Raw genomic sequence first — 26,751 nt, forward strand, 5'->3', positions numbered from 1 at the left:
TCTTGTAATACAAACGAATTTATTTTCACACGAATCAGTTCAATCATAAACAGCTAAAAATCGATTTCGATCAGCTAGCAGCTAGATCATCTTCAATTAAGCTTATTCAAATAGATTTCTATTTACAAGTAAAATATGGAGACCAGCTGTAGCAATTCTCAAGTAAAACGAAATTATAAATAAAACAACAACAAAAAGTTGTATTTTAGCAATAGCCCTACTAACCAATAAAAAAAAGCAACGAAAAACAACCAAATAGGCTAGAGCCCATCTACGAAAAAAATATCAAAATAATGAAAAAGAATTTTTTTGGTTAAAATCAAATCATTTGAAAATTTTCGAAGGGTGACTGCGAGTTGAACAAAAACCACGCTTTGTATTTTTAGATTTACTCTTGTCTTGCAAAATGTCAACTTCTACGTCATCTGCAATGCGCGCGTAGGGCGTAGGCTTTGGTTACATCACATTGAAGTCTAAACAACAGCAGGGGTTGTTCTCTAACTGCCTCAGTGCCTGCAGCGCTGCCGTTTTGAGATAAACTTGTTTGATTTAATGGCTTGCTGTCAATGACACATCTCATCCCAGTTTGCAATATTTTTCTTAGGTTGGTTCAACGTCTGCAGACTTTAAGAGATTATTTTTGCGAGCTGGAATGTGGCAATAAACCTAAAAATTTGTCGAATGACTCATTTGCTGGAATGTTGAAGCAGAAACTTCAGAGACTAAACAACTATAAAAAGATGCTGTATTATAGCATCGTTACAATGTTGCCAGACTAGGTTGGTTACTTTTGTTTGTAGGAGATTTTCAGATATCTCGAAAATGGAGCTGAACTATCTAATGTTGATTATTATCTATGTTTAGCAACACATTAGCTACCAAGGTCTTGAATAATACCCAACCGATAGATATGTGGACGTAATGACGCTCGATGAACACACAATCTATTTGGCTAATGTGCTTGGGTTTAAAACGTGACCTGCGGCGGCTTTAAACGCAAGATGCTTAAAAAATGTGATAGCGTTCATGCACAAATTTTCAAAATCAAGAAGTTTATAGTAATACAACACCAATCCTGGTTCGATTGCTGTCTTCAGATGGTTCTTAAAAAAGCACCGTTCACCTCTACCCAGAGCATAATAAATTGGGTGGGCGCAGTTGTTTAAGGAAAAGCGGCCAAAAGAAAGGAACTGGCCACCTACTCTTGTTAGTGCCGAAGGCTTAGTATGATGAGAATCTTATCTTCTCATCCCCGATGCTTGAAACTTACCTTAACAATAGTAGTGGACTGTATAGGTTACTTTGCTTATTGATTACAGTTGTTTACTGATTCAGGGCGTCCAAATTCGAGTTTTTGCAAAGTAATTTTGAATTAGGCAAACTCTATGTCTTAGTGGGCTACCGGCAAAATTTCGTATGGAGCATTATTTGGAAAGCAAAATGTGGCTCAGCTTTTGTGCAACAAAGACTTCTAACAATCAACAGCCTAAAAACGCTAGCACATTTTATGAAAAATTTTATTTCAAGATTGGCTGACAATTTTATTTCAACTATACACAACCTATGAACAAAAGGCTGGAAAGCCAAATTGAGATAATTGAATAAATCGATGTGGTAAAAAGTTAAAATTAACTGCATGTTTACAAACAAGATTTCATTGCATCAGTAGGAACTAACTAAAATTTAAAAGCCAGCAAATGTTGTCATTTTTACATTATTTCAACGTTGCCAGTCGTTCAAATGATGTAAAAGTAGCACTTTTTGTTGGCTGGGGTTTGAAATAAAAGTGATTTGTTGACATTTCACAAAGTTTAAATCGCTTCAGAAATCCATTAAAGTATTATTTTTGTAAGACAGAACTTTCTAATTTTACTGATAATAATCAAAAATAAAACATCAATTACAAAATTATTTGTTTTTCATTCATTGGATGCTACGTTAATTACATAATATACAAATATCATCTCTTTCACGCAATGTTGCTTAAATCTACCAAGTAGGATACTGTACTTTGCCTCTCGGATCGAAAATTCCAGAAAATGTTCATCTACACTGGGGGGCCACTTAATTGTATAAGCTACACCAGTGGACCATTTGATTGCTACTCACCAGCTTCACGATCAAGCAAAAACCTCAGAACTCGCAACCACCATTTATTGGTTGAACTAATTGAGTGATATAGAAAAATTCAAAACATTCAATAGATATGAAGGCCTGTTCTAAGATATCCGATTTCACAAAGACCTTCTCTGTGAACTATTGCCGAGCGATAAACCTCATCAAACTACTAACTCCAGGGAAAAACTCAAATACTTTTCGTACATTTCATTACGTTGTAGACATGATTTATCTATTATTGAAACAGTCATTCGAGAAACTCAACAACCATCTTGTCAGGTTTTTCGAATTGATCAGACTCTTTTCATTGTTTATGCGTTAATAGCGGTTCTGATTTGATCTTCGTACAAGGCCAGAAGAAGCATGATGGTCCAACCCAAGCACATTCCAAGATTCTGCAGGAAAAACTGAAGAAAAGGATGATCTATGGACGTTTCTTCAATCATTTCATGGAGCTGTAAACGTAAATGAAAGGTTTAACTTTTTTTGTTGAGACACAGCAAGCAGCTCAATTGACCTAGTGATCCTTCTACTGGCAACCAGTAGCTTTGACAGGGAGGTCCAGGGAATACTTTTGAAAATGATCTCGGGTGAATTCATTTGAGAGAGTAAATTATAAATAAATAAGGAACTAGCTTATTTGAATTGCCAATAAAGCTACGTATATACTGTATATACGTTGTTTGACCAAGCTTAAGTCACATCCTGATTTACTTTTTGCAAGATAGGTTACAGCTCAATAATGATAAAGAGTCACACCTTCAACTACTGCACTTTAAATTAGCACCCCGATGGTAAAGACAGGGAAAATACAATATTCCTTAGGCAAGTGATGGGTTTACAAAAAAGGATCTTCAATTTGCGCTAACCAGCTCAGTGACCGAGTGGTTTCACCTTCGGTTTTAGTGCTGGTAGATCTGAGATCGATTCCAGGTCGGGTAAAACCAAAGAGAATGAAAACGGCTGTTTGATGAGTGTGTTGTTCGGCGTTATTGCTGTGATATTTTGTTGAATCAGTTGATTATTTATTTAATTAATTTATTTGAAACTAATATTATTTGTTAAATTACTAGATTAATCCAGGGTTTCCCAAACTGTGGTCCGCAGACCACTGGTGGTCCGCGACGACTGCACTGGTGGTCCGTGGCGATATGACAAGAAATTAAAAAATCACACATATACGTTGTACAGTACGTACCCTGTCAGAGATAATTGCCGCAGTTCTTTACAACTTAAATGATTTCGAAAGCTTTTGCTATCCAGTATCGTAAATCTTACTTGTTGCACCTTCGTTGTAGTTAAAAAATTGTTTACAAAAAATTCTCATATTCGGTATTCCTCAAAACAAATAACAGCATTCATAAAGAAACTCAACATATGGAAAACAAGGATAAATGATAATGTTGTGGATATGTTTCCTGTTCTGTGTAACTACATTACCAACAAACCCTTAATTAATGCAGAGTTGATTTTCTCTGACGGTTCACAACATTTGGAATTGCTTTCTACACACTTCAAGAAGTACTTTTTAAAAGAGACCTAACTTATGAGAATTTTGACTGGATTTTAAACCCTTTTGTTATTACAAAGACTGATCTGTCAGCACGCGAAGAGGAAGAATTAGCCGAATTATCATCTGATCGAACTTTAATGCTTAGTTTCAATCAAACAGTTATTGCATCTTTCTGGTTGAGTGTTGTGGAGGAATACCAATTGCTATCGCAAAAGGCAACTAAAATTGTATTGCCTTTTGCCACGACCTACATGTGTGACAGCATTTTCACCTCTCACCAACATGAAGACAAAATACAGGTCCAGACTTTCCGTGGACCCTGACTTACGAGTTTGCCTTTCACAAATAACTCCGAGAATTGATGACTTATTCAATATAAGAAGCACTCCCATCCGTCCCATTGATGTTGTCAGTTTTGTTACATAAACAAAATTTGGTTTTATTCATTTTTATCTTTGTATTGGGGGTCCGTGAATAAACAGATTCACAAATAGTGGTCCGTGGCCCAAAAAAGTTTGGGAAACCCTGGATTAATCTATTAATCAATTGATTCAACAAAATATCACAGCACCAACGCCTAACAACACAGGAACTCAACATACAGCAACCTCAAGCCAAACAAAAGAGCCGCATAAAATAACGACCTACTGACTTCAACACCATTCGTCACAGCACATGATTATTAATTAGGGAACTGTGTTCCGAAAGCTAATGCAATTCAATATTACCACAGTGAACTCGCAGCATCAGGCTAAAACAGGTCGTTAATATCCATATTGTGAAGCAAGCAACGATCATGCTGCTAAAACGAAACTCAATCTATTGCAGTATTCTGACAATTTATGCTCTGCGGGTAGTCTCGAAGTAAAAAAAATGTTTGCAAACAAATATTAACAGAATAAATTATCAAACTTACCACGTCTACAAGAGCAATATAAAGGAACATTCCAGCAATGACGGCCAACATCCATTCTCTGGCATCTGGGTTTTCGCTGACACTTAATCCAACGTACAAGCCTATAAAGGCAAAGCAGGCTGCGAGAAAGTTGAACAACAGGGCTTTCCACTTCGATAGTCCATTCTTCAAGTAAATGGCAAAGTCACCTGGAGTATAGAAACTAATTTAGCTTTTGAATCACCCAGTCATTAGGCTAGCTTATAGGCAATGATACTAGGCCACGTTACATGCTGAAATGCTGTCATTGAATAGCCTTGATTTCAAACAGATGCGCTTGATTATTCTTTACCACATCAGGTTTTCAAAATGTTTGCATTTTAATTTTACGTATTTAGTAATATTTATAAATTAAGCTAAAGTCTGTTTTGTGATATTTCTTTCAAACTATGCTATAAATTCTTATTTGTGTGTAATACATGATGTTAAACCCGCTAAGGTCACTTAGTTTTGTTTGTCTAAATTCTTATTTCATAGCTCCACAATGTTTATCCTGTACTGTATCAAAGTTTTGAAATAAAAAAACTAATGGTAAAATCATACTTCAAACCTAAAGAACAAAAATACAAAATTTTTAAAAAGCCTGATGTGTTAAAGAGACGCACAAAACCATCGAACAAAGTTTGCTGTTGTTGACCAATGTTACTAAGTTTAGCTTTGGAAGAGAGATAATTCTTGAATACCATAGACAGATAATTGATAGCATCTTGATAGAGATTGAATTGCATAACTCGAAAGCAATACATGAAAATAAAAAGCTAACCACATAAATTCTAACGTTTTCGGCAAAACTTTCAGCCCTCGTCAGGAAAATAACTTTATTCATCTAAACAAAACAACAGATATTCGTAGTTACTCAGTTTTATGACAATCTTATAATAAGCTGCAATACTTGTTCAGCTTTAACAAACGCTTTAAGTGAAATTAAACCACCACTGAAAAACTAACAACTAAATTATTCCTCCTTACCAAACTCATGAGGCAGTTCATGACAAAAGATTGCAATGGAGGCCCCGACGCCACTAACCCAACTTGAACTGAATGCAACCCCAATCGCCAAGCCGTCACCGAAGTTGTGAAGAACATCACCAATCAATACCATGACTCCGACCGGTGTCACTCCTGAGGAGTCAAAATGTTGTCGCAACCGTGAAAGAAACTTAGTTATGAATGCTTCTGTGCTTTTGAATTCTGGGCAACGTATATTTGGCAGTGTATATCACAAGTCGATGCTTTTGCATTCCGAGAAATTACTTATTGCTTGTTTAGCTTATAAACTTGGGGGTTTCCACTGAAAGTGAATCAATTGTGGGAGGATAGACAGCTCCCACCCACTTCGAGTTCAGTTCGTTAAAAAGCGGCTATTCATTCAACTGCTTGGTAAATAGCGAGTAAATACCGAAGAATGAAATCTTTGTCGCACTACGTATGCCTTTGGAGCATTAGTACATTCAAAGGAAGATTTACAACGAAAAATTCAGCGACGAAGCTTTATTAAAATAAAAAACAATCTTAATCTTCAGCATGCAAGGAACCGTCCGTAATGGTTTGACGTTTAACCACTTTGCATCACAGAAGAATTGAATCAACTGTTTAGATTAAGCATAGACTACGGCAATAACACTGTCCGTGACAAACTCAAGTGACAGAATCGAACTCGGTCGTATATAGTCTGACCAGACGTCATATCCTATCAAAAGTTTCATACAAAGAAGAGGATTTTGACATTTGAGAATCTCATGTCTAAAATATTGCGAAGTCGGAACTGAATGTATTTGGAGCAATGAATACTTAATAATATACAGTATAACAGTCTTAAATCAAATATAGTTATTACTATCTGAAGCCTTTACAAATTGTTTTATCTAACGGATCATCAGAAGGTCTTATTCAAATAGAATCTAATATAATAAAATAATAACCTAATAACATAATAATAATGTCTTATTCAAATAGAATCTAACATAATAACACATAAATAAATAGGTATAACAGTCTTATATTCAATGTAGCTTAACTTCGTTCGTTCAAATAACTTACCACAGCAAACAGATCTTTCTATGCTATTTTCGCTGCTTTCATCGAGCGAAATAGGTTTCTGAAAATGAAGATGTACTGAGTTTATGTATATTTGAAACACAATAATCACTACAAAAATGCTCGATGTCGAACAAAAAAGCCGAGTAAAACGAATTCTATTAGAATAAGAACCTTTCTCTGACCCCCATTAGGGTAAAACAGGTTGAGAAGGTTTTCAGGTAGAGCAACTATATTTGATATATTTCAAAGACAATGTTTTAAGATTCCATAATGATTAAGCAAGTTAGGGCAGTATTAGACCTACTTGTTTAAGCTAACTCAACAACCGCTTTACCTTCATTTCGTCCAAGTGAGGATAACCTGGGAGTCCATTGCTTTCCGCAATGGTGACAGTTGCTCTTGCAATCATGTGCTGGCCGCCTGCTCCTCTGCCTTCTTCTTGGTGAGAGTGATGATGGTTTCCGTGTTCTGTGTCATGGTGGTGGAGGAAGAGTTTACTCTGCAGAACAAAAATATAGTTTTGGATAAAAAATCATAAAACTTTGCTCAAGTTGTAGTTCCGAAAATTAAAAATCTATTAGCCCAGGCTGGTGAAAATAGCAATATAGCTTTGAACAGAATTCTTCATCTAATCGCATTTTATTTTTTCCGTTTATTGACCGTGAATAATTCTATCCAAAAGGTGCCGCAAAATCGAAAATTATCCGAGAAATGCAGTGGTCAAGCATACACGTTGGAAGCTGAATCAGCGTTGCTCAATCTTTCTTATTTCATAAAATCAAGAGCTTAACGAAAAGGCCTGCTTTAAGGGTGCCTGTTCTTTAGCTATTGTCCTTTAATAATGAACTCTTTTGGGAACTGTACGTGTATGCTTGGCAACACAAACAATAATAATTGCCAATAATTGATCTTTTTTCAGAAAAAAAATCTGTTTTCACTTCACTAAGTAGCCTAGGCTACTTTTTCACATTGATACGCAGCATTTTAAAAGCCAACGTTAGTTGTGCCTTGTCGTGAATCATACACATTTTATGGGTGTCTTACATACATACACTTCTTCAGAGTTAGCCTATGTATGGAAAAGTGCGACTATATGAACATGAATAAAAGAGCAAATAGCCCGAGGCTCTTAAAGCAAACCTTAAGTCTCAGACAATAATAACAATCTGTATAAAATGTAGTTGCTCTAACTTTTGCTGTAACCCCAAAATCACACCGCTCCCCGCCGCCACGGGGGTGGCAGGCCGTTTTTTTTTAAGTCTCTGACCTGGCTATATTTATTGTGCTCTTCCAACGTGTAAATTATTTGTACCCGTGTGTTGTCGATGCAAGTAAAACTGTTCACCACTGTTTAAATACAATTATATACCATAAAATGTTATCATTTTATAAAGTGCAATATGAACCAGTCCACTTACTCCTCGCACTTGGTTGTAAAGACGAAGAACGTTTTCGAAAAGGAAGAAAATATAAATTCCACCAACAACAACCAAGAGACGATAAACATATGTATTGTCTTCCTCTTCTTCGTCGTGTGCATGAGCTCCTCCTTCTTCTTCTGCGTGCCCATGGAGTCCCACAACCTAGTGAAGATTTAATTAAACTAGACCTATTTTTTAAGTTCTCAAATCTAATTGCATATAACTGAAGTATAAGAAGGCTATGTTGCTTTTCTATGTTTTAATTCTTATAAACAAAGCAAAATTTTATTGTATATTTGCAGTGAACAATTAAGTTTCTGAAATTACAAATTTAAAACAAAATTTCTCAGCATACACCACTAGACTTGTAATCCTTCTGAAAGTTAATGTAGTCTATCAAACTAAAAGATAGATAACTGAGAAAAAAAACTTCTGCTGATAGCATATCTACGTCCGGGCCTATGATAGTTTCAGGGCCTGATTAAGGCTCATGGGGGCCCGAGGCACAGCTAAGTTTAGGGGCCCCTGTTGGCAATCGCTTTCAATGCAATACCATGTAGTCTCTGCGAATGATGAAATATGGGCTAACAAATAGTTCAAGCAAAACTATAACTTCATAAATATTAATTTAGCCAATTTACCTACAACTTTCTAACAGTATGAACACTCTTGTACTTGTTACAAAAATTATTGGATGAAGAATCTCTCTAACAGATTGGAAATTGAGCTCATTTCAATTTCATACTGGAAACACTAGCAAAATATAGGCTACATTTGAATTTGAACTAGCAGAGTTTATTAATGGATCCTTGAAACCAATGCTGTGTTAAACCCTTTGTGGGCCCCGGGGCCAGAATAATTTTGGGCTCTCTACCGTCAAGCAGACCTATAATATTGTGTATATTTTCACTGCACCGACATGGAAATGTGGTTCATTTCAATAGACTTTCCCACCAGTTTAGAAAACAACACAAGTGTAAGTAACCGCAAACACAGGTTTATCATTTCTTAGCTACACCTTTGCTCGGAATGAAAGCCAAAAGTGTTAACAATTTCTAATAAAAAAAATACTGGCAATGGAACATATCAAACATAGGCTATCGGTCACGACGCGGTAATACCATCGTACAAAATTTTGACTGTTTGAACTTTGCCGCCCGGTTCCGCGCAGATAAAATCTGAGGACAAAACCAAAACTGTAGAAATTATTAATTTCCATTCAGATTTGGTCATCTGGTAACAATTGTTTTTCCCCATTTTTATTTTTTATCTGGCAACATTACTTGTTCTGTCAACCAAGGTAAAAACATTGTAGCCTACAGTAATTGTAAACAAAAGCAGTGTAAAGCGTTTTGAGGATCAGGTGTTCAATTATTTTTATTCAACATTATTTCATTCCAAGGCAAAGCTTTCATAAATTTATGTAGGCATTCAAGTCTAATTAAAGTTTTTAGGGTATGGTAGCCTAGGTTAGTGGCAAGAATAAACAGCTTCCTTGTGTTAAGAATGATTTTTGTTTTGTACCGTACAACATGTGATATGCCAGGCTTATAAGGTATTTGAAGATAAGAGCAATTTCATGTGCATATATTCAGAAAAATTAAATACAGAAGAACGTTTCTGCTAAAAGTACAGGACAGGTTTTTCCTGCTCGCAACATCACTAGTCAAGGATATTTATAATTACGGTATTGTAAATGTTAAAATGAAATGATAATTAAACTATCTGAAATGCTATTTTGCTTACACCTAACAATTTTTTAAAACAAAACACTTTTATTGGTGAAAATAAATTGAATATGTGAATTCACAAAGGGCCCAACCCCATTTTTTTTTTACTTTTTGTGCTTTCCGATTTCTTTGAATGAAAAGAAATTGATTATAATGAATTCAAAAAGGGCCCTCCAGTTTGTTTTTTTCACTTTTTGTGCTTTCCGATTTCTTTCAATGTCTTCTAAATGATACTTTAAAAAAACAGCCAAATATTTCAAACATACCGGTACACACATAAAAAATACCCTATCAATTTTTCCATTTATTTTAAAATGGGCCCAACTACAGCAATTGCACTTCAATTTCTTTATAGTTTCTCCACATAATCCTCACTGAGTGAACTTTTTAGGTATGATGCTTCTTACCAGTATGTTTAAGCATATAACCATTATCGAAGTTTCACGACAAAAGTAAATGACCAAAATAATTAAAACAGTTGCGCCAAAAACACTTTGTGGCAATTGGGCCCTTTTTGAATTCATATATTCAATTGCATCAAACCTGTTATATGTTAAATACATTTCTGCAGATCATGTTACTAATGTTATCGCATTTTAACTTTGTTTTTAGAGATGTGTCAGTGTAGTTAGGGGCCCAAATTTGTATAATAGGGCCCAAATTTGAGATGTTTTAGTATAATAAGGGCCTAAATCATCTTCTTAATGGACAAGTACCTGCAGTGAACTTTAGCAACTCAAAAACACTTTACTGAAACGCAAAAATGTATTATTTGTGGCCCCTGAGATGGTGGGCCCGAGGTCTGGGCCCCCTTGACACGGCACTGCTTGAACCTATAAAAGTATTGACGCCTACGGTACTAAGGTAAAAAAAAAATTGGGGGCCCCCAAATCCAGGGGGCCTGAGGCCTGTGCCTCGTGTGCCTCATGGTTAATCGGGCCCTGGATAGTTTACAGTAGGTAGCCTAATGTAGTTGTGTGTTAGTAATTTTATAGTTACAGTTATTGGACGATTCTGTAGATGAGACATTATCGTCTGTTTGTAATCCACAAGTCTTGCCATTTCTGATCATTGCAAATTCAAATACAAGCTGATTGTTACACAACGTTTGTCTTTTTACCTCTGGGATCAGATGTAGTAAGGCATCTCCAGACAAAGTACCAACTCCTAGAGCAATGAAGAACTGCATCGTCATTTTGTAAGAGGTGCTACCTATGGACGGGAAAAGTAGCAACCCACCAAACGCCAATAAACTGATGAGGGCCACAGCAGCTGTGCCGTATCCGTATTCTGAAAATTTAAAAACACACCTTAATGTGTAATCTTCAGTATTCGGCTGGACACGGATTCGAAACACAAAAACAAAACGCTCCAAAGAAATGAAAACAACAACTTCCTGTATACAACATCTAACACAAAAATATAGCACAGACCAAATTCTCAACCTTCCAAATAACGCTACACAACGCAGCTATGATGTAGGCTATGTAAAATTCATTAGGATATATAAAAACAACGTGTGAAAGGCTTGTTAATAATAGCACAGATAGTTTTGATAAGAAGTTAGAAGCGAAATTACCTTAAAATTTCACAACAAAGTAGGACATTTTCGCAGAGTTTTCAAATAAAAATGTTTGTATTTTTTGCAAACCAATTTTGTGGCGAATATCCTTAGTTTTGAGAAAATATCATAAATTAATAAGTTGCATACTTTGAGCTCTTGTGTATCCTGAACTCGACGTGTTATTTTCTGAATGTGTGTCGTCGTGTCCAGAGCAAGCAGCGGTAACAAACTGATGGATGATTGCTGGACAAACGTCAGACAAGCCATCTTTTGTTAGGACCAGGTTTCCATCTGCATCTGTGTCTCTTCCTGCTATTTTCAGCAGATCGTTTGCAGAGTAACACTGAAAAGCCATTTCGATTTTTAGTCAGAATTTTCTTGAGTGAATTATCCTTTGGATGTAAAGACAGCATCTTTTCCGGCAACATTTGTTACAACTAGGAAATCTATTACTTTCGGAAATCAGAACAGGTTTATATCAAGGCAAAAGTTGTGAAGTGTATCAGAATATTATCGGCCACTGACAATATTAATTACAGACATAGGCGTCGAAATAGGGTGGGCCGGGTGGGCGGCGCCCATCCTGCTGTAAAACAAGGGTGGGCAAAATATGCTTCGCCCATCCTGTTTTCATGACACTTATGAAGTGAAAAAAAGAGAATTTCGACACTTTAAACCAGGGGTGGGGAACCTTTTTAGTATTGCGGGCCACATAAAATGAGAAATAACACACGCGGGCCACTAAAAATTTCGAAATTTTGTCCGATCTTTCTGGAACATTCTGCCTTCATCACCAATCTTTCTTTTCTTTCCAGAAGCCATTATACAACGTAAAATTTTGAAATTTGAGCAGAAGGCTACTCTGCAAAACACTTTTCACGAATGGCATAACTGACCGATTAACAATAACTGGTCACATTGTGACATACACATTGTTGTTACAAATGGCCTTCTATGATGGATTAACTAGTCATAGAAGGCCATTCGCAATATACCGAGAATGCAGACTGCAGAGCCTACTCTTTTTTGAGGTTGAGTTGTTGTTTCAATATATTTTGGGTAAAGAAATTTTGACGCGGGCCACATGGAACAGTTACGCGGGCCGCATTCGGCCCGCGGGCCGCAGGTTCCCCACCCCTGCTTTAAACCCTGATTAACGTAAAGTCAATAGAGGATCCGCGTAAAGCAGATACAAAAGCATCTACTTTAATGAAAAAAATTGAATGCAGTAATATGGACGACATTTTAAAGTACATGTACCGGTAGTTTAAACAGAAATAGAAAATATTGGGTGGAAATTCAAAGTTCATGACAAAGTCCAAATTGAAATTCTTCTGTTGCAGATCGCGATTTCGGGTATTGAACCCTCTTCAGTACAACTTTTTAGCTCATAATATCAGTTTACAGCAGTTCACTTTAGAAGTGGCCGTTACAATTATTTCCGTTTTTGTTAAACGCTGAATTATCCAACCAACTGCAGCGCAACTTCTTGTTTTACGCTACCGTATGTCTCTCGCTAGGTATCCAACAGAACAAAGCAATTCCGTAACAACGCTGCGTTAAAAAAAGGCGTTTGGGTACGATTTGATATCAAGCCAATACGCTGTAAAACCGCTGAACTCATGTCTCTCTCTCTTGGGACGTCGCACGTTGAAAACCTGTCTAGAGCAAAAAGCCAAGACAATTAGAATCCGTGTGGCCTAGCTTTTTGTGGTAATCGAAATTGCGCTGATAAGTGTGTCTGTAGCCTACTTGAAACGCTTAATCGGATGCGCGCATTTACCGCACTCCTCTCTTCTAAAAGAACATGTCGTACGTTTCCTCTATTTAGGCTACATACCGTATTGAATATCGTCGCGGTTAGAAACAAAAATCAGCATCTGCAAACCATTTTCAGTACTCACTGCATTGTTGTTGCTACGGCAACTGCCACACGCTGGCAATTCCTGGTGAGAAAGCCACGTTTGATCTTTTCTCCGTATGGCCTCACTTTCGTTACGTCACAATCAAATTTCAGTTCCGGGACAGCGTAAGGGAATATGAATGTGACATCATAATGAACATGACAATAAAATAACCGATACAAACTAAAGACGTACTGAAACAATCGCTTTTTACAAACCTTTCCTCACAAACTTGTTGCTGGGTGTAAATTGAGGCACTGCGCGATGTTGTCAATTCATTATTATTGAAAAGTTAAACATGAAGCAAAGTCAAACATCTATTCGCGCATTCTTAAAACCAGCTTCCAAAAGGCGTCGAGATGACAACGCTGAATAAGCCACGTCCAGCACGAATGAACGTAGAGATGACATTGATGAAGAAAGCAGTGCTTCAAGGATGGACAGTGGTGAAGTCAATGTCTCAGGCAATGCACCGGTAGTTGTAGAAGACAGCATAAGCCAATTGAGCCATGGATCTCTACCTACTCCATTTGACGTTAGCATGCTGCCGGATCAGCTTCCGGCTCGGGAAGGTCGTGTGTTGCAAGGGAATCTTTTTTCCGCCGAATTCCAGTGGATGCGTCTTAACCCTGATGGTACTTGTTACTGTAGCTGCTGTTTGTGGGCTTCGGAAAACAATCGGTTATCTGCCGCAGACCAACGGAGCCAGACGCGTCGCAACAAGTTTGGATAGATGTCTTTCTGTATGTCATTTATATTTGTTGTTGGTGCTTTCGGGTAGCCTATGTACGCCTATTTCCAACAGGTTACATTTCTTTCCGTCTTGGTTACGTTTGGTTTTTTGTATAATGTCACACTGCATCTTGTTTCTATTTCGGAAGTTCTGAATACATTTTCGCCAAACGAAAGCTACAGTAAGTAGCGTGATCAATTGAAAAATTATTTTGAGTCTGAAAAAGTTGGTCAAATAAACCTTTTTCTGTTCAGGACTACTTTACAACTGAACTCGTGCTGCGTGATTGAATGGTCACATTGTACGTAAACTTGGTGCGGTACAAACCGCAATATCCGCACAGTCAGCAGTTACCTGTCCGAACATTTTGCGGCAAATCCGAAGGCGCCACTTGAAAGATAACAGGGACCGTCACGAGTCACGCGCTTTTTAGGTCGTAAAGGAAAACATGAAAGAAGTTTGTTAATTTAGCAGCGCTCATAATATCGCAAGGCACAAGAAAGCAACCATCAAATCTATTAAAGCTTAATTGCTGCAGCGACGCTAAACGCAGTCTTTGTGAAAAAGACTAACCATTGCAAATTTGCGAACATACACATTCAATGAAATCTGTTTGAAAACTCTCGCCCACCCAGAATTCCTCTCTTCTAAGAAAAAATCGACGCCTATGATTACAGATGTCTTAAAAATAAACACGAGGTTAAACCACTGTAAAAAAATAACAGGTGATATGCTGTCTGGGGAACTACGTAGACACTTATCTTCTCAAAGAACTATTTCTATGTTTAAGCAACATAACTGGTTTGCAAAGAACATACCCTTTGGTGGTGCTCTTCATCGTGATTAGATCTCTTTCTTCGCCTTTTTCTTTCGTTGTGATGCTCTTCATCTTCATGTTCATCCTCATGTTCATCTTCATGTTCGTCCTCATGTTCGTCTTCATGTCCATGTTCATCTTCATGTTCGTCTTCACCTCCAAGGCTAAATTTCTCCAAAAGTGTTTCAAAACCTATGAATAAAATTTACAGTTGAAGTAATTATCTAAGGAGATCATAAGCGAATTTCTTGTTGTTTTTTTTGTTTGTTTTTATGGATGCAGATGGCGTACTATTACTATGCATTGATATGGGTTGAGGCCACTTCATTAACTTTTCTCATTAGTTTTTTTCATTTGTTATAACTTATTGGGCCCATTGCTGTCGCCCATGCCATCTCAGAAATAACAGTGTAGGACTATATGGATTGATTGATTGGCGTTTATTTTGTTGCGAGTATGAATACACACATTCATCAAGCAAGGTCAAATAATACAAACGATCACGTAGAATCTGTGGATACTGCAGCGGGTGGCAGCGAAGCGACCTGGAAGGTCTTCTAGTCAAGCAGCCACCCTCTTGATTCAGTTCAGTGTAAAAAATGGTGAAACATACAGTTACAAATAACACTTGTACTGGTATTCAGATTGTTCGACAAGCGACGCCATTTACACATTACGTTAATTATTTTTACCTTCCATCGTCACATGTCCATTTGCGTCAGGGTTGAGGTATTCGAAAAGCTCGTCTTGGAACAAATCGGAAGTTGGCAGTAAGCACAAACCACGCGCCATGTTACTGATCATCTTCATCAATGCTTCATCAACATCGTGAGTGTCAGATGTGCACTGAGATATAAGATCCGGTACCCCAAAGCACTGAAAGGTAAAACAAGAATATAACGTTTTCATAGCAGCAACATTTTTCCATTTCAGAAATGGTAGATATTTATGACCGTTCTAGAAATGTACGATATAAAAGTTTAGGTTAAAGAAAACCTTACAGTATTTTCAATCTGCACGTTTTTCTAGCCATTCAAAAGTAACCAACGTCTTGCAAATGGTGTTAATAAAACTGTGAGGACACAATACGTCAAGAAAATATATAGCCAACGCTCAACGCCTTTTGTTATGACTTAGCATAGATAGTGCACGGCCTACTAGAACACGGCCAAATATGTTGCTATTTGAGGAAATTTCTAAGAGTCTGAATTGTTACAATCATAGCTATGACAAACCTATCATCTTCCCATTTCCAAAAGTAAGTAAAATGAGCAATATTTGCATCTAGACATATTTTTGGCTTGTTTTTCCAGAGATTAGATATGTATGTTAAGCACAACTTATGCAATAATAATGTAAAATATGTAAATTTTCCAACTACATCCTGGAGGTAGTCTCATCATACAGTCGTTAGGTTTTATGTATAGCAGGATTTTTTGCCAATAGCCACATTTTACTTGCAAAATTAAACTTGGTGGAAAACAAAACAAACTAAAATTTAAATTAGCACATCAAATGAACCGCTTACAACATAGAATTCACAAAAAATCCTTGATATTTTAAATGCAACATGCAATTTCACCAAAAGCGACACACCAAACGATACTACCTCCAGGTTGCAGTTGGAAAATCTTACATATTTTACATTGTTATTGCATAAGTTGTGCTTAACATACATACCTAATCTCCGGTTAAACAAGCCAAACATATGTCTAAGTACAAATATTGCTTATTTTACTTACTTCTGGAAATGGTAAGATGACAGGTTTGTCATAGCTATAATTGTAACAATTCAGACTCTTAGAAATTCCCTCAAATAGCAACATATTTGGCCGTGTTCTAGTAGGCCGTGGATAGTGCTTATACAAGTAAACTAAAATTAGCATTGATAAACGTTGAAGAATGTATATCTACAACCGATTATACCACCTGAGGGCACTTTATCATAAATTTTGAAAGGCACACATATAACATCTAACCAGTAGTTGAGTTTTCATGTTTTGATCTAATAACATATCTTACAAAGAACTCCTTATCAACAAGTGAAGAAATATTTTCATGAAATTATGTGTAAATAGATGACAACCATAAATAAACAAAATTATAAAATGTTATTTTTATTCTAACAATCAACGTATGAAATTAACCATTTCGTAAAAGACATACATGTATACATAAATTATGCAATTTTAATACATGAAAATGAAAATTATAGTGCATAGTCAAATTTATCTTACAAATTTCATTTTATGTATATTGCAGATTTAAGTAATTCTTGATGAGGACACAAGTACGTGTCGAAAACGTTTGAGTTGATTTTTTTTTTAATTATGTTATATTTCTTTGTAATAAAACGTGGTGAACCCGCTAAGGTTACTTTGTTTTGTTTGTCTATGGTATAACCAGGGATTCCTGGGTTTTACAAAGCAAACTCTCTACCAAGCTTTATTTGATTGTATTGTAAAAGAACTAAATGTTCTTAAACCGTTCTATTGCTTGTTAAGTTTTTGATTTCTTTTGACTGAGGTTATGATGCGTTGATCTTGTAAAGGCCACGTGCTTTAATAGATAGTTAAACTTTGTAGATTTATTACAAGAGTTAATGGCATGATTAAAATATTTTAATTATGTTTAAAGATAAAATTTATTTTTATAGTGCTGGCAAGTATGGGCTGAAACCATTTGGCCACCAATATCAAGTTTATTATAGTCTCTGTTACAACAATATAAAAAAGATTATAACTTTAAGCCTTATTTTATAAACTCAAATGCCAATTACTTCTCTTTTTTTATCTCTCGTAGTACATCAACTGTATAGTATCTCTATAGACTATAGTAGCCTGTAGAGTATAGATGGTATAAATTCTATCATATTAATACACCATATATTGTACATTTCAATAAAAATTGCAAAAAAAAATCAGAAAATTAATACATAGGCCTACAGTGGTATGTAAATTTTAAAGTTTTGTTAATTATATTACCTCTTGTGCATCTTCATCTTGAACATATTTTCCATTGGCTGAGATGTTGGTGACCAAGCCAGAGACCTGATGCTGACAAACTTGAGCAGTTGGAAAAACTGCATTTCTAGCAGCTTCTACGTCAAGGATGGATTCTGCAAAAGTGACAGTTGCTTTAATATCAAAATAACAATAAACAAAGGTAGAAAGCAGCTTTCATTGGATGGCATGTAGTTGAACCGCCATGTTCCACTTTTGCAACGTTGTTTTAAAATGAAGTGCTTTGATTTTTCACCATCAACAACGATGAAAATGTTGTGAAACTGGAATTAATATTTGTCAAAAAATACAATTAACAAAATAATGCTTATTTAAACTATTTGTTTTCTCTACAATAAGAAAAATAATCAAATAAGTCAAAAATAATTATAAATATTTTAAGATGTTGATATAAATATGTTACGTTTAGATGGGAGAATAGCCTTTGTATTTTTACTTTTGTCAATTGCTATTTAATATTTTAATTATTTCAATTTAATAACAAATAACTTGTCCGTTTGTTTAATTACGGTACACATTGTGAGCACAAGGTTGCTGACAGTCAATGGACGATTATAGAAGCAGCATGTAGAGATTCGTTGTAATAGGGGTGCCCCTTGATGACTTTTTGTAGGTAAACTTATAATTTAAAATTTATCTATGCATTCAACAGTGGCTTTGTCAGGTCTGATTTTTACTCACATATGATACATCAGATAATTTATATTTATAACAGTTTCTTTCCAAACATTTTTTTTCAATTATGAACTATGGCAATGTAAAAGCGGTATTTTACAAAAAAAGACGGTGCTGTAGTACATCAATACCTGTTAGGCTCCCGTCATATGACAATTCACAATTCATTAAAAAAAATCTTTTCTTTTTGTGCCTGTTTCAATCTTAGATCAAGCGGATTAAAAGTTTAAGAAAAGGTCCAATAACATTGTCTCGAACCTGATTGGTTGCATGGATCGCTGGCATGGTTGGATTGAAGATAATATGCAATGAGGGACGATACGTTAGTGAACTGTTCAGCTGTCAAACCGTCCTGGACGTTGACTCCAACTGTTTGGAAGACAGCTTTCGCTGTTAAACACTGCAAGTAAATATGAAAGAACTACATTAGAGAAGTGCTGATAGTTCAGGTTTGTGATGACGTCGACTTGGGCTTCTTTTCTTCATGCTTCAATGATTTATTATAAAACTGTTTCGTGATTGTTTACCAAAGACTGTTTATGACGTGGGCTTGCAGTTGCTCGGTTATGTAACGCACTAGATAATTTAACTGAAGGTTACATAACAACAGAAGCAAATTGAACCAGCAACCCCATTTGTGTTGTAACCAAACGTCATAACCAAACGTCAACGTTGTAACCAAACGTCATAACCAAACGTCATACTTTAACATTGGAACATGCTTGAACACTATGAGTTATTTCTGGTTGTATCAACAATTCTGTATCATCAGCGAATTGTTTGCTAGGCTTTAATTATTGCATTGTTATCAACTTAAACTTTAATAATGCGCCTTTAAGCGTTAATGCTGCTAAACTAAAGTTTCATAAACTAATTTTTGCCCCTCTTAAATTAAACCTCGCATTATTTTTTTTTTATGCTCTAAACACAAAACCAACCAACCACATTAAAAAAATAAATATAATCATTCACGTTTCGATAAGTTTCATACAACTTTGTACAAGAAAATTGCTACTGCCAATAGTAATCTTAAATCGATATTCAGTTACAAAAGATTTTTCACAAAATTAATCGCTCTCAATATGTGCGGATCGCGAAGATTCAGAATTAGTTTTTAGGGTCGCACCAAAAAGTATTTGCAGACCCCTGGCCTACAGTATTAAAGCGACCATTTCAAATGAGGCGGCAGTTTAGTGCCAATCCAAAGTCGATTGAAATAAATTTATAAATTCTTTAAGGAATGACAAAATATAAATAGGCTGATTGCACGTTTCTTCAGAGACATTTTTGGTCAGACAAATTAGCGATTTAGTCCGTTATATGGCATACATGTAATGTGAATGTTGAAGAAGACAAACATTTGTAAAAAAAAATATACACAAAATACCCCCAACTGATACTCTACAAGCTAAAGATACAAATTTAAAACATTTTGTAATTCTTCTTCTTCTTTGTTAGCTAATTAACATATATTTTTAAAAATAGAAGTCTTTAAATTTGTCTTGCATGGTTGGGCGTTACGATATCTAGAACAATGTAGCCTTCATGTAAGACACAATATGGAAATCGCACCTTCCCAGTTGTTGCTGCCAGTTGCTGGAATTGTTTGCCTATTTGTGTAAAAGAAGCTGAAAATTTAAATGAATTCAAAGCTCGCTTGAAAACGTTCTATTTCAATGAACATTATGACTGAAAGTACCGTATTAATTATCACCATTGTCATGTACATCGCCCAGGAGCATAGTTTGACTGTGGATGTGGCGCTATATAAATATTGTTATTATTATATTATAGTGGAACTCATTGCCAGATGAGAAAAAAAAGCGAGTGTCGTCAATTTACTGTACGGTATTTCAAAATAAAAAAATGCTTTTCCTGATGCATGCCACGTTGCTTTCATCTTACAATGAACTTTGTGAGGTTAATAATTAAAAAAAAAGTCATTTTGTTGCCTAAGTTGTTCAATCATACTGTAAACTACAAAAATCAAATAAATGAGACATGCACTGTTTTATGAGTTTATTTTTACATTTTTCTGCATCCTATAACAACGTTGACGTGGTATATAGAATGTGGGAACACTGTTTAATGTAAACGTTCTGGATTACAATGTTTGTTGCCAAAAATTAACAACCTTTTGTATAACGGTAATATTTCAAGCGAGTCTTGCATGTGATGTTGAAATTTAAAAGAGTGAATGAAACGTTTTTGAAACAAAAGTTGAATGGAAATAAGTTACCACCCTAACTTCAAACCACATTCACAGTAAACCACCCTAACTGCAAACCACATTCACTGCATACTACCCTTACTGCAAACCACATGCACTGCAAACCACCCTCACTGCAAAGCACCATCACTGCAAACCACCCTCGTCTCTCACTGCATTACACAAGAAAGAAAAGAATCAAAATCGTTTTCATTAATTCTCTGGTATGACCACGGGTCCACGTACAGAATCAAAACAAAATCTATCAAAAAATAGGGAGAGAAACAAACTAAGAACTTCCAAGGACCCCACCTATGAAGAGATTACTATTGTGCTACTTGTAACTAGATGTACGTTATTTCAACGCAACTGCATGAAGACTGAAGAGCTTATAGTTATCTTCGCACTCAAATAGGTTCTAGCATGCAAACAGTATTTCTGTATAACGCAATGATCTCTTACCTCACTAAAAAGTACAACTGTGTTAAATCACATGCTGCATAAAGAAAACAAGCAAACCAAGTCAGCAAAATTCGTTCTTTTTACATTGCTTCAACGTCTGCAGATGTCTATCAATTCAAAAAGAACAAACTGTGCTAGCCTAGAAAACAACCGATTTCGGCATGTTTATATTTTGTGCAGCGAATTGCACTCTTTTTGCAAGCGTTGTATCAATCTTAAAAAAAACCTATTTGCCGCTTAGGTTGGATAAGCACGGTATGGGATGGAATGGAAGACGTTTTATCCATCTTCCATCTTGAGATTTTCTTCTAACCCATTTCCATTCCATCACAGAAATCTTCCATTCCATCACAAAAATTCTTCCATGTTCTATCTGTGAACTTTATGGCTAAGTTTAAGTTGAAAATTCCAATACAATAAATTGTTGTGTTTGATCCAACTCTTATGCACAGGGAGCGCAGCGAGGTGGAATGCGTTGGACTATTTTCCATGCTTTGTCAATTCGTGAAAACATCAGGGGTGTTTTACTTATAGCCTATACCAGGGCTACTCAACTGGCGGACCGCGGTCCGAATGGAAGATGTTTTTCCATCTTCCATCCTGAGATTTTCTTCCATTCCATCTACATTCCATCTTCCATTCCACCTCAGAAATCTCTTCCATCTTCACATTTTGTGATCTTCGCATTGAATATGCCACAAATAAATCTAAAAACCATAGGCTAAATTTAAGCTAAAAATTTAACAGCAGTATTTTTCTAGAATTACGTACCGTTTGGTGTTAGAACTGTTAGATGTTTCCTCCTCTTGGGAGAAGTGTGAATCGTTTATTGCTTTCTGATTGGTCAATTCTGCCTAACGACAGTAGGTTTGACAAATACGCGTCAGGCAACAGTCCCGTTGGTTTAATACGAACCGAAAATCGAATTATTTCAGCAAGTAACGTAATATTTTGCATGTTTTGATAAAGCGTTAGAAAGTTAATGATGGAATTGAAATAGAATGATGGAAGATTGTCTTCCATCTCATCATCAAGATCTTCCATTCCTTTCCATCCTTGACATTTCCCATCTTCCATCCCAAAATCTGTCTTCCATTCCATTCCATCTTCCATCCCATCCCATCCCCTGACCGAGAGGCGCGAACAGAGAAAATAATCAAAAGCGCGCAAAGCAGAGAAACCATAATGTAGAAACATATGTAAAATAAACTTAAATCTATAACACATAATAGCAGTATATTTTTGAAGTGATCAAAAACATATTCCGAATATGACAAAATATTGAAATTTCATCATTTTTATGGAAATACACCAGTGTTTTCACAAACACATTTTATCAAGCAGCAGTCCAAAAGTTACCCAACCGTTACAATTAGTTAAAACAAGCAAAGTGCAGCTTTAAACTTGAAAATTTCGGGAAAAATCATCAACAACAAATTTTTTCAAGTAGAAATGGTATTTATTTCATAAAAGTCAGCTCGAAATTAAACCAAACCAAATAAATCAGCCAATCAACAAAACAAATACCTAATAGCCTACCTCGAAAACCACGGAACTGGCTACTCTGAAAATGATTTTAAAAAGATAAAGCCATTTTTCTTGTTACGAAATAAGCAAAACAACCATAAGTGTGGAGTCATATTTACGCAGCAAAAAACGTTTATTTAAAAAAACAACAAAAAACATGCCAATGCCAGGTGTGAGTCACTTGCATTTTAAGAAATACTTTTGTTACTTAATTATATGTACGTTCATGTTCTTGTGTATACGAATGAAACATAAACTCAGCTTTTACTCGGCGCCCCTGGCAAATCCTTGCGGCAAACCAGGGCCTCCAGTTTGGGAACTGTTGCCCTATGTAAAGCAAGTGAGGATCACTATATGCACACTGTAGCCTATCAGTGGCGCAGCCAGGAAAAAAAATTTGGGGGGGGGGCCAAATATTTGATGATCTGAAGAGAACAACAAAGTGTTTGATTTAAGCCATCGCCACTTGATGTGCAGTGGCGTATTCTGGTGGGTTGAGCAAGGGAAGCAATGAAAGTGGTGGGGGGTTAGAGCGTGCCGAAGGCACGCGTAATCTAGGGGGGTCCGGGGGCATGCTCCCCCGGAAAATTTTTGAAAAATTACACTCAAATAATGGATTATAGCGCTTTCTAGAAACACTTTTAGGGTAATATTTGTATGAAATTTATTAGCAGATAAACAGCTATTAACTTATTAAAGGTAGCTCTTACACACCAACGGGCAAACACTGCGGCTAAAATTAGAGAACACCAAAAACTCAGCTACACAAAAACTCAATAACTACACAAAAACCCAACAGAGTAAGCCTTTCTGAAATTGCTTTCACAAATTAGTACAAAGAAACGTAAATCGCGTAAATTTTGCGCGATTTACGATTTGCAAAATTTATTGGTGTCTTTCTGTGTGTCTAAAACAAGTCCTTGGAGGTGTTAATAGCCAGATGTCTTGGAAAACGTTACAAATTTCTACAAATTTTATTACATTTTCAACAAAGGGCTCAAGTTCAGAATCCAAACTTGGAAAATTTGGGGGGGACCATGGCCCCTTTCGCCCCCCCCTGGCTACGCCTATGGCCTACAGTATAGTAGGCCTAAGCTTAAAACGTTTGTTACCAATAATGTAAAGAATACACGTTGACACTTTAAACGACTTTGGCCTTTCCAAGTTGCCCGGTTATGTTAAAGGCGATATTTCTTTCAAATAAGCAAATGGCGAACTTCTAAAACCCGCAGGCACTGAAAATAAAGCTTGCAGTAGTCACTATCTGTAATTTAGATATTAACTCGCATTAAATCGAGATTATACTTAACTTAGACAACGGAAATACGAGAGATACAAAAAATAATGATAACTACTATATTTCAAGCTGTGAAAATTCATATTTTAGTTGAAAGTGCTTGTATCTCCCTAAAAGATAGATCATAACTTCTTATACAGAACAGTGACCACTGACTGGCCTAAAGTAGGCCTACTGTTAAACGGCCCTCCGGAAAAATTCCCGATAAGCAATATACGTCCCTTTAAAGCTTAGCATTTAACATGTTCCTGAGAAAGTTTGAAAAACTCATATGAATGACAAAAGAAAAAAGGAGTGTCATAAATCGACAAAGTACTGTAGTTGAAATTCTCTGAAAATAGACGTGCAGATTCTGAGGTGCCACTTTTCTATTAACTTAATCATAGGCTACTTTTATTTCGGTCTCAAGCACGATTAACGTTCGCGTTTTGTCGCTGTACCTTTTTCTAGACATATGGTATGTTGACGTGTATTGTTGTCGCCAGTAGCGTAGCCAGGAAATTTAAAAGGGGGGATTTTGACCACCCAGCGGCGGGGGGTCTGGGGGCCCTCCCCCAGAAAATTTTGAAAAATTACTTTGAATTTGGTGCATTCTGAGTGCATTTTCTACAAAAATGTGGGTACGAATATTCTTGTAAAATGGTGCTGTCCGGTAGCATAGCAAAAGGATAAGATCATGCTTTCTTCGGCATTTTTCGGAAATAAAGCTAAGTCTCTATGTTTTCTTGTTGCTAATTCCTGGCTGAGATGTTTGAATGTTTGGTATTGGCATAACTCGCTCTTTTAATGCAATTTTGTTTAAAATTAGGCAAGTTTTTTTTTTAGACTGAAAGCATCATTCTCAATATCATGACGTCACACGCGTGCGAAAGGGGGGGGGTTGTAACCCCCAAAACCCCTCCCTTGGCTACGCCACTGGTTGTCGCTAATGGTCAGAAATGAAAACAACTGAACTGAACATAGCATGGAAGTACGGTACCACTAGAAATAATTACTTCAACAAAAAAATGTAGCCTTCCGTATTAGAGCGCATAAAATTATCTTTTAAATATTGTAGTTTCAAACCTGCTCGCTCAAAAGACTGAGAACTTCTTGTAATGATGCAAGATCTAATTTGTCGCTAAACTGAGAATTGGTTATTTCTAAAAGTTCTTCAAATTCGTGGTGTTCTTCTTCATCATCATCATGCTCTTCGTGGTGATCTTCATCATCGTTTCCGACATGATCAACTAAATCTACTCCTTTCGCCCAACGCAAGCCAAGAAGAATCAATAAAAATACAGTGGACTTTCTCAACAGCATCATCTTTTACTAAACAGGTCTACCAGTTTGAGCTTGGAAGTTTTTGCTTTCTGTAGCAAATTAAAAAGAAAATATTGTGTTTGCTGCGAAAGGCTGGCAATAGATGGTTACGAAATGGCGTTTTAACCTCGACATCCATTCTAGTGATAGGATATCTTTCGCTATGAATTTTATGTAGCTTTGTAACTGTCGAGATTATCCATAAACTACACAAGTTTCAGATCAATTTTATTTAGGCTACTTGCTGATCTCAGGAAGCCGTTTTTTTTAGCAGGCACTTACACTATGGCAGGTTGGCAGCACTTGCAGCTTTTCAGCACTGCTGTTTATTCATATTCTTTAATTAGGGCTTTGATAATTTTAAACAGTTTGCAGTTATCGCTGGTACTAGTCTAGTCTCTACGTAGCCAACCTGTGCAAGCTAACTCAGAAACATCTAACAAATTACACCGACATTTTGTCACAAAATGACTAATCAATGACAATGGTAAATGTCAATAGATTTATAATCAATATCAGTTTGTTCAATTCTGATAAAATACGCTAAATCAATCTGTTTAGAGCTGATTCAGAAACCGCAAACCAACATGCACTTGAAACATGCAAAATTTGGTTACTTTCAGCGTAAAATAAATGAACAAATTTTAGATGGAGAAGTCAAAATAGCCTGCCTGCGAAACACTGAAGCTTCAAAGAAACTAAAAATCAAACGAGCGAGGCATTGTAACACACTGCGGCAACCAAATGGAGCTGAAAAAATGCTGAAATCTGATGCACACTTGGCAGCGATTCTGCGCCTTGTCTGCTTTCGAAGGACGCAGAATAAAAGATCAAGTAGCAGTCATGCATAGCCTTGGCACAATTTGGAGATTGGCTGAGATTAAACCAACAAAAGGTTTTACAAAATGCAACGTTTAGAAACGTTAAGATTACGAGTGAAGAGTCGAATGCCTGAATCTGAGCAGCATAATACAATAGGGGTTTTGAGAAAAAAAAAGTTGAAAAGGTGGTGCAACAATTGTCTTGGCAAGGTTTAGAACACTTTATCTCTAAATCAGGAGTGCTTCCCCTTTTCGCTTTGCGGCGTATCAGCAGCTTCTTATGCTTACAGCCGCCAGTGCGTCTATGTCACTTCTATGTTTAAGAATACGATTTTCTCGGTAATCCGAGCCCTAAAATTATAAGAAAAGATCAAACTTTAAACGAATTTATTCAATCACAGTTTGCATCACATCATTGACTCCCTCGGTCTTGCTTGCACACAGACAATCAAAATCAGGCAATTCGCTGGATATCATTGTACTCAGTAGCGCAAACAAGGGGGTCTAGGGCTCTAGGGGGTACTTTGAGACCAGAGAGTGGGATAATTTTTGGGCCCGGAAACATAAAGAGACCAAAACGTATTTTTTGAATAGAATGCGTTTTTAGTGTTTTGCGCTTTTTTGTAATCTAAATGTTTGA

The 26,751-nt window shown here is 36.3% G+C and overlaps 1 protein-coding gene across 1 annotated transcript; it reads right to left on the reverse strand.

Annotated features, from left to right (window-relative positions):
• LOC145770603 (zinc transporter ZIP4-like) lies at positions 1-25,328 on the reverse strand. The gene is made up of 13 exons (XM_082582295.1): positions 25,054-25,328; positions 18,752-18,893; positions 17,780-17,913; positions 15,488-15,671; positions 14,797-14,987; positions 11,489-11,684; positions 10,898-11,067; positions 8,045-8,209; positions 6,961-7,125; positions 6,627-6,684; positions 5,556-5,708; positions 4,548-4,735; positions 1-2,573 (listed from the first exon to the last, which is right to left on the reverse strand). The coding sequence occupies exons 1-13, from the start codon at positions 25,291-25,293 to the stop codon at positions 2,430-2,432; spliced, it is 2,130 nt and encodes a 709-aa protein (XP_082438421.1). The 5' UTR covers positions 25,294-25,328; the 3' UTR covers positions 1-2,429.
• Between the last annotated feature and the right edge of the window lie 1,423 nt (positions 25,329-26,751).

This window comes from Aplidium turbinatum, chromosome 1 (genome assembly GCF_918807975.1).
Source record: "Aplidium turbinatum chromosome 1, kaAplTurb1.1, whole genome shotgun sequence".
NCBI lineage: Eukaryota > Metazoa > Chordata > Ascidiacea > Aplousobranchia > Polyclinidae > Aplidium > Aplidium turbinatum.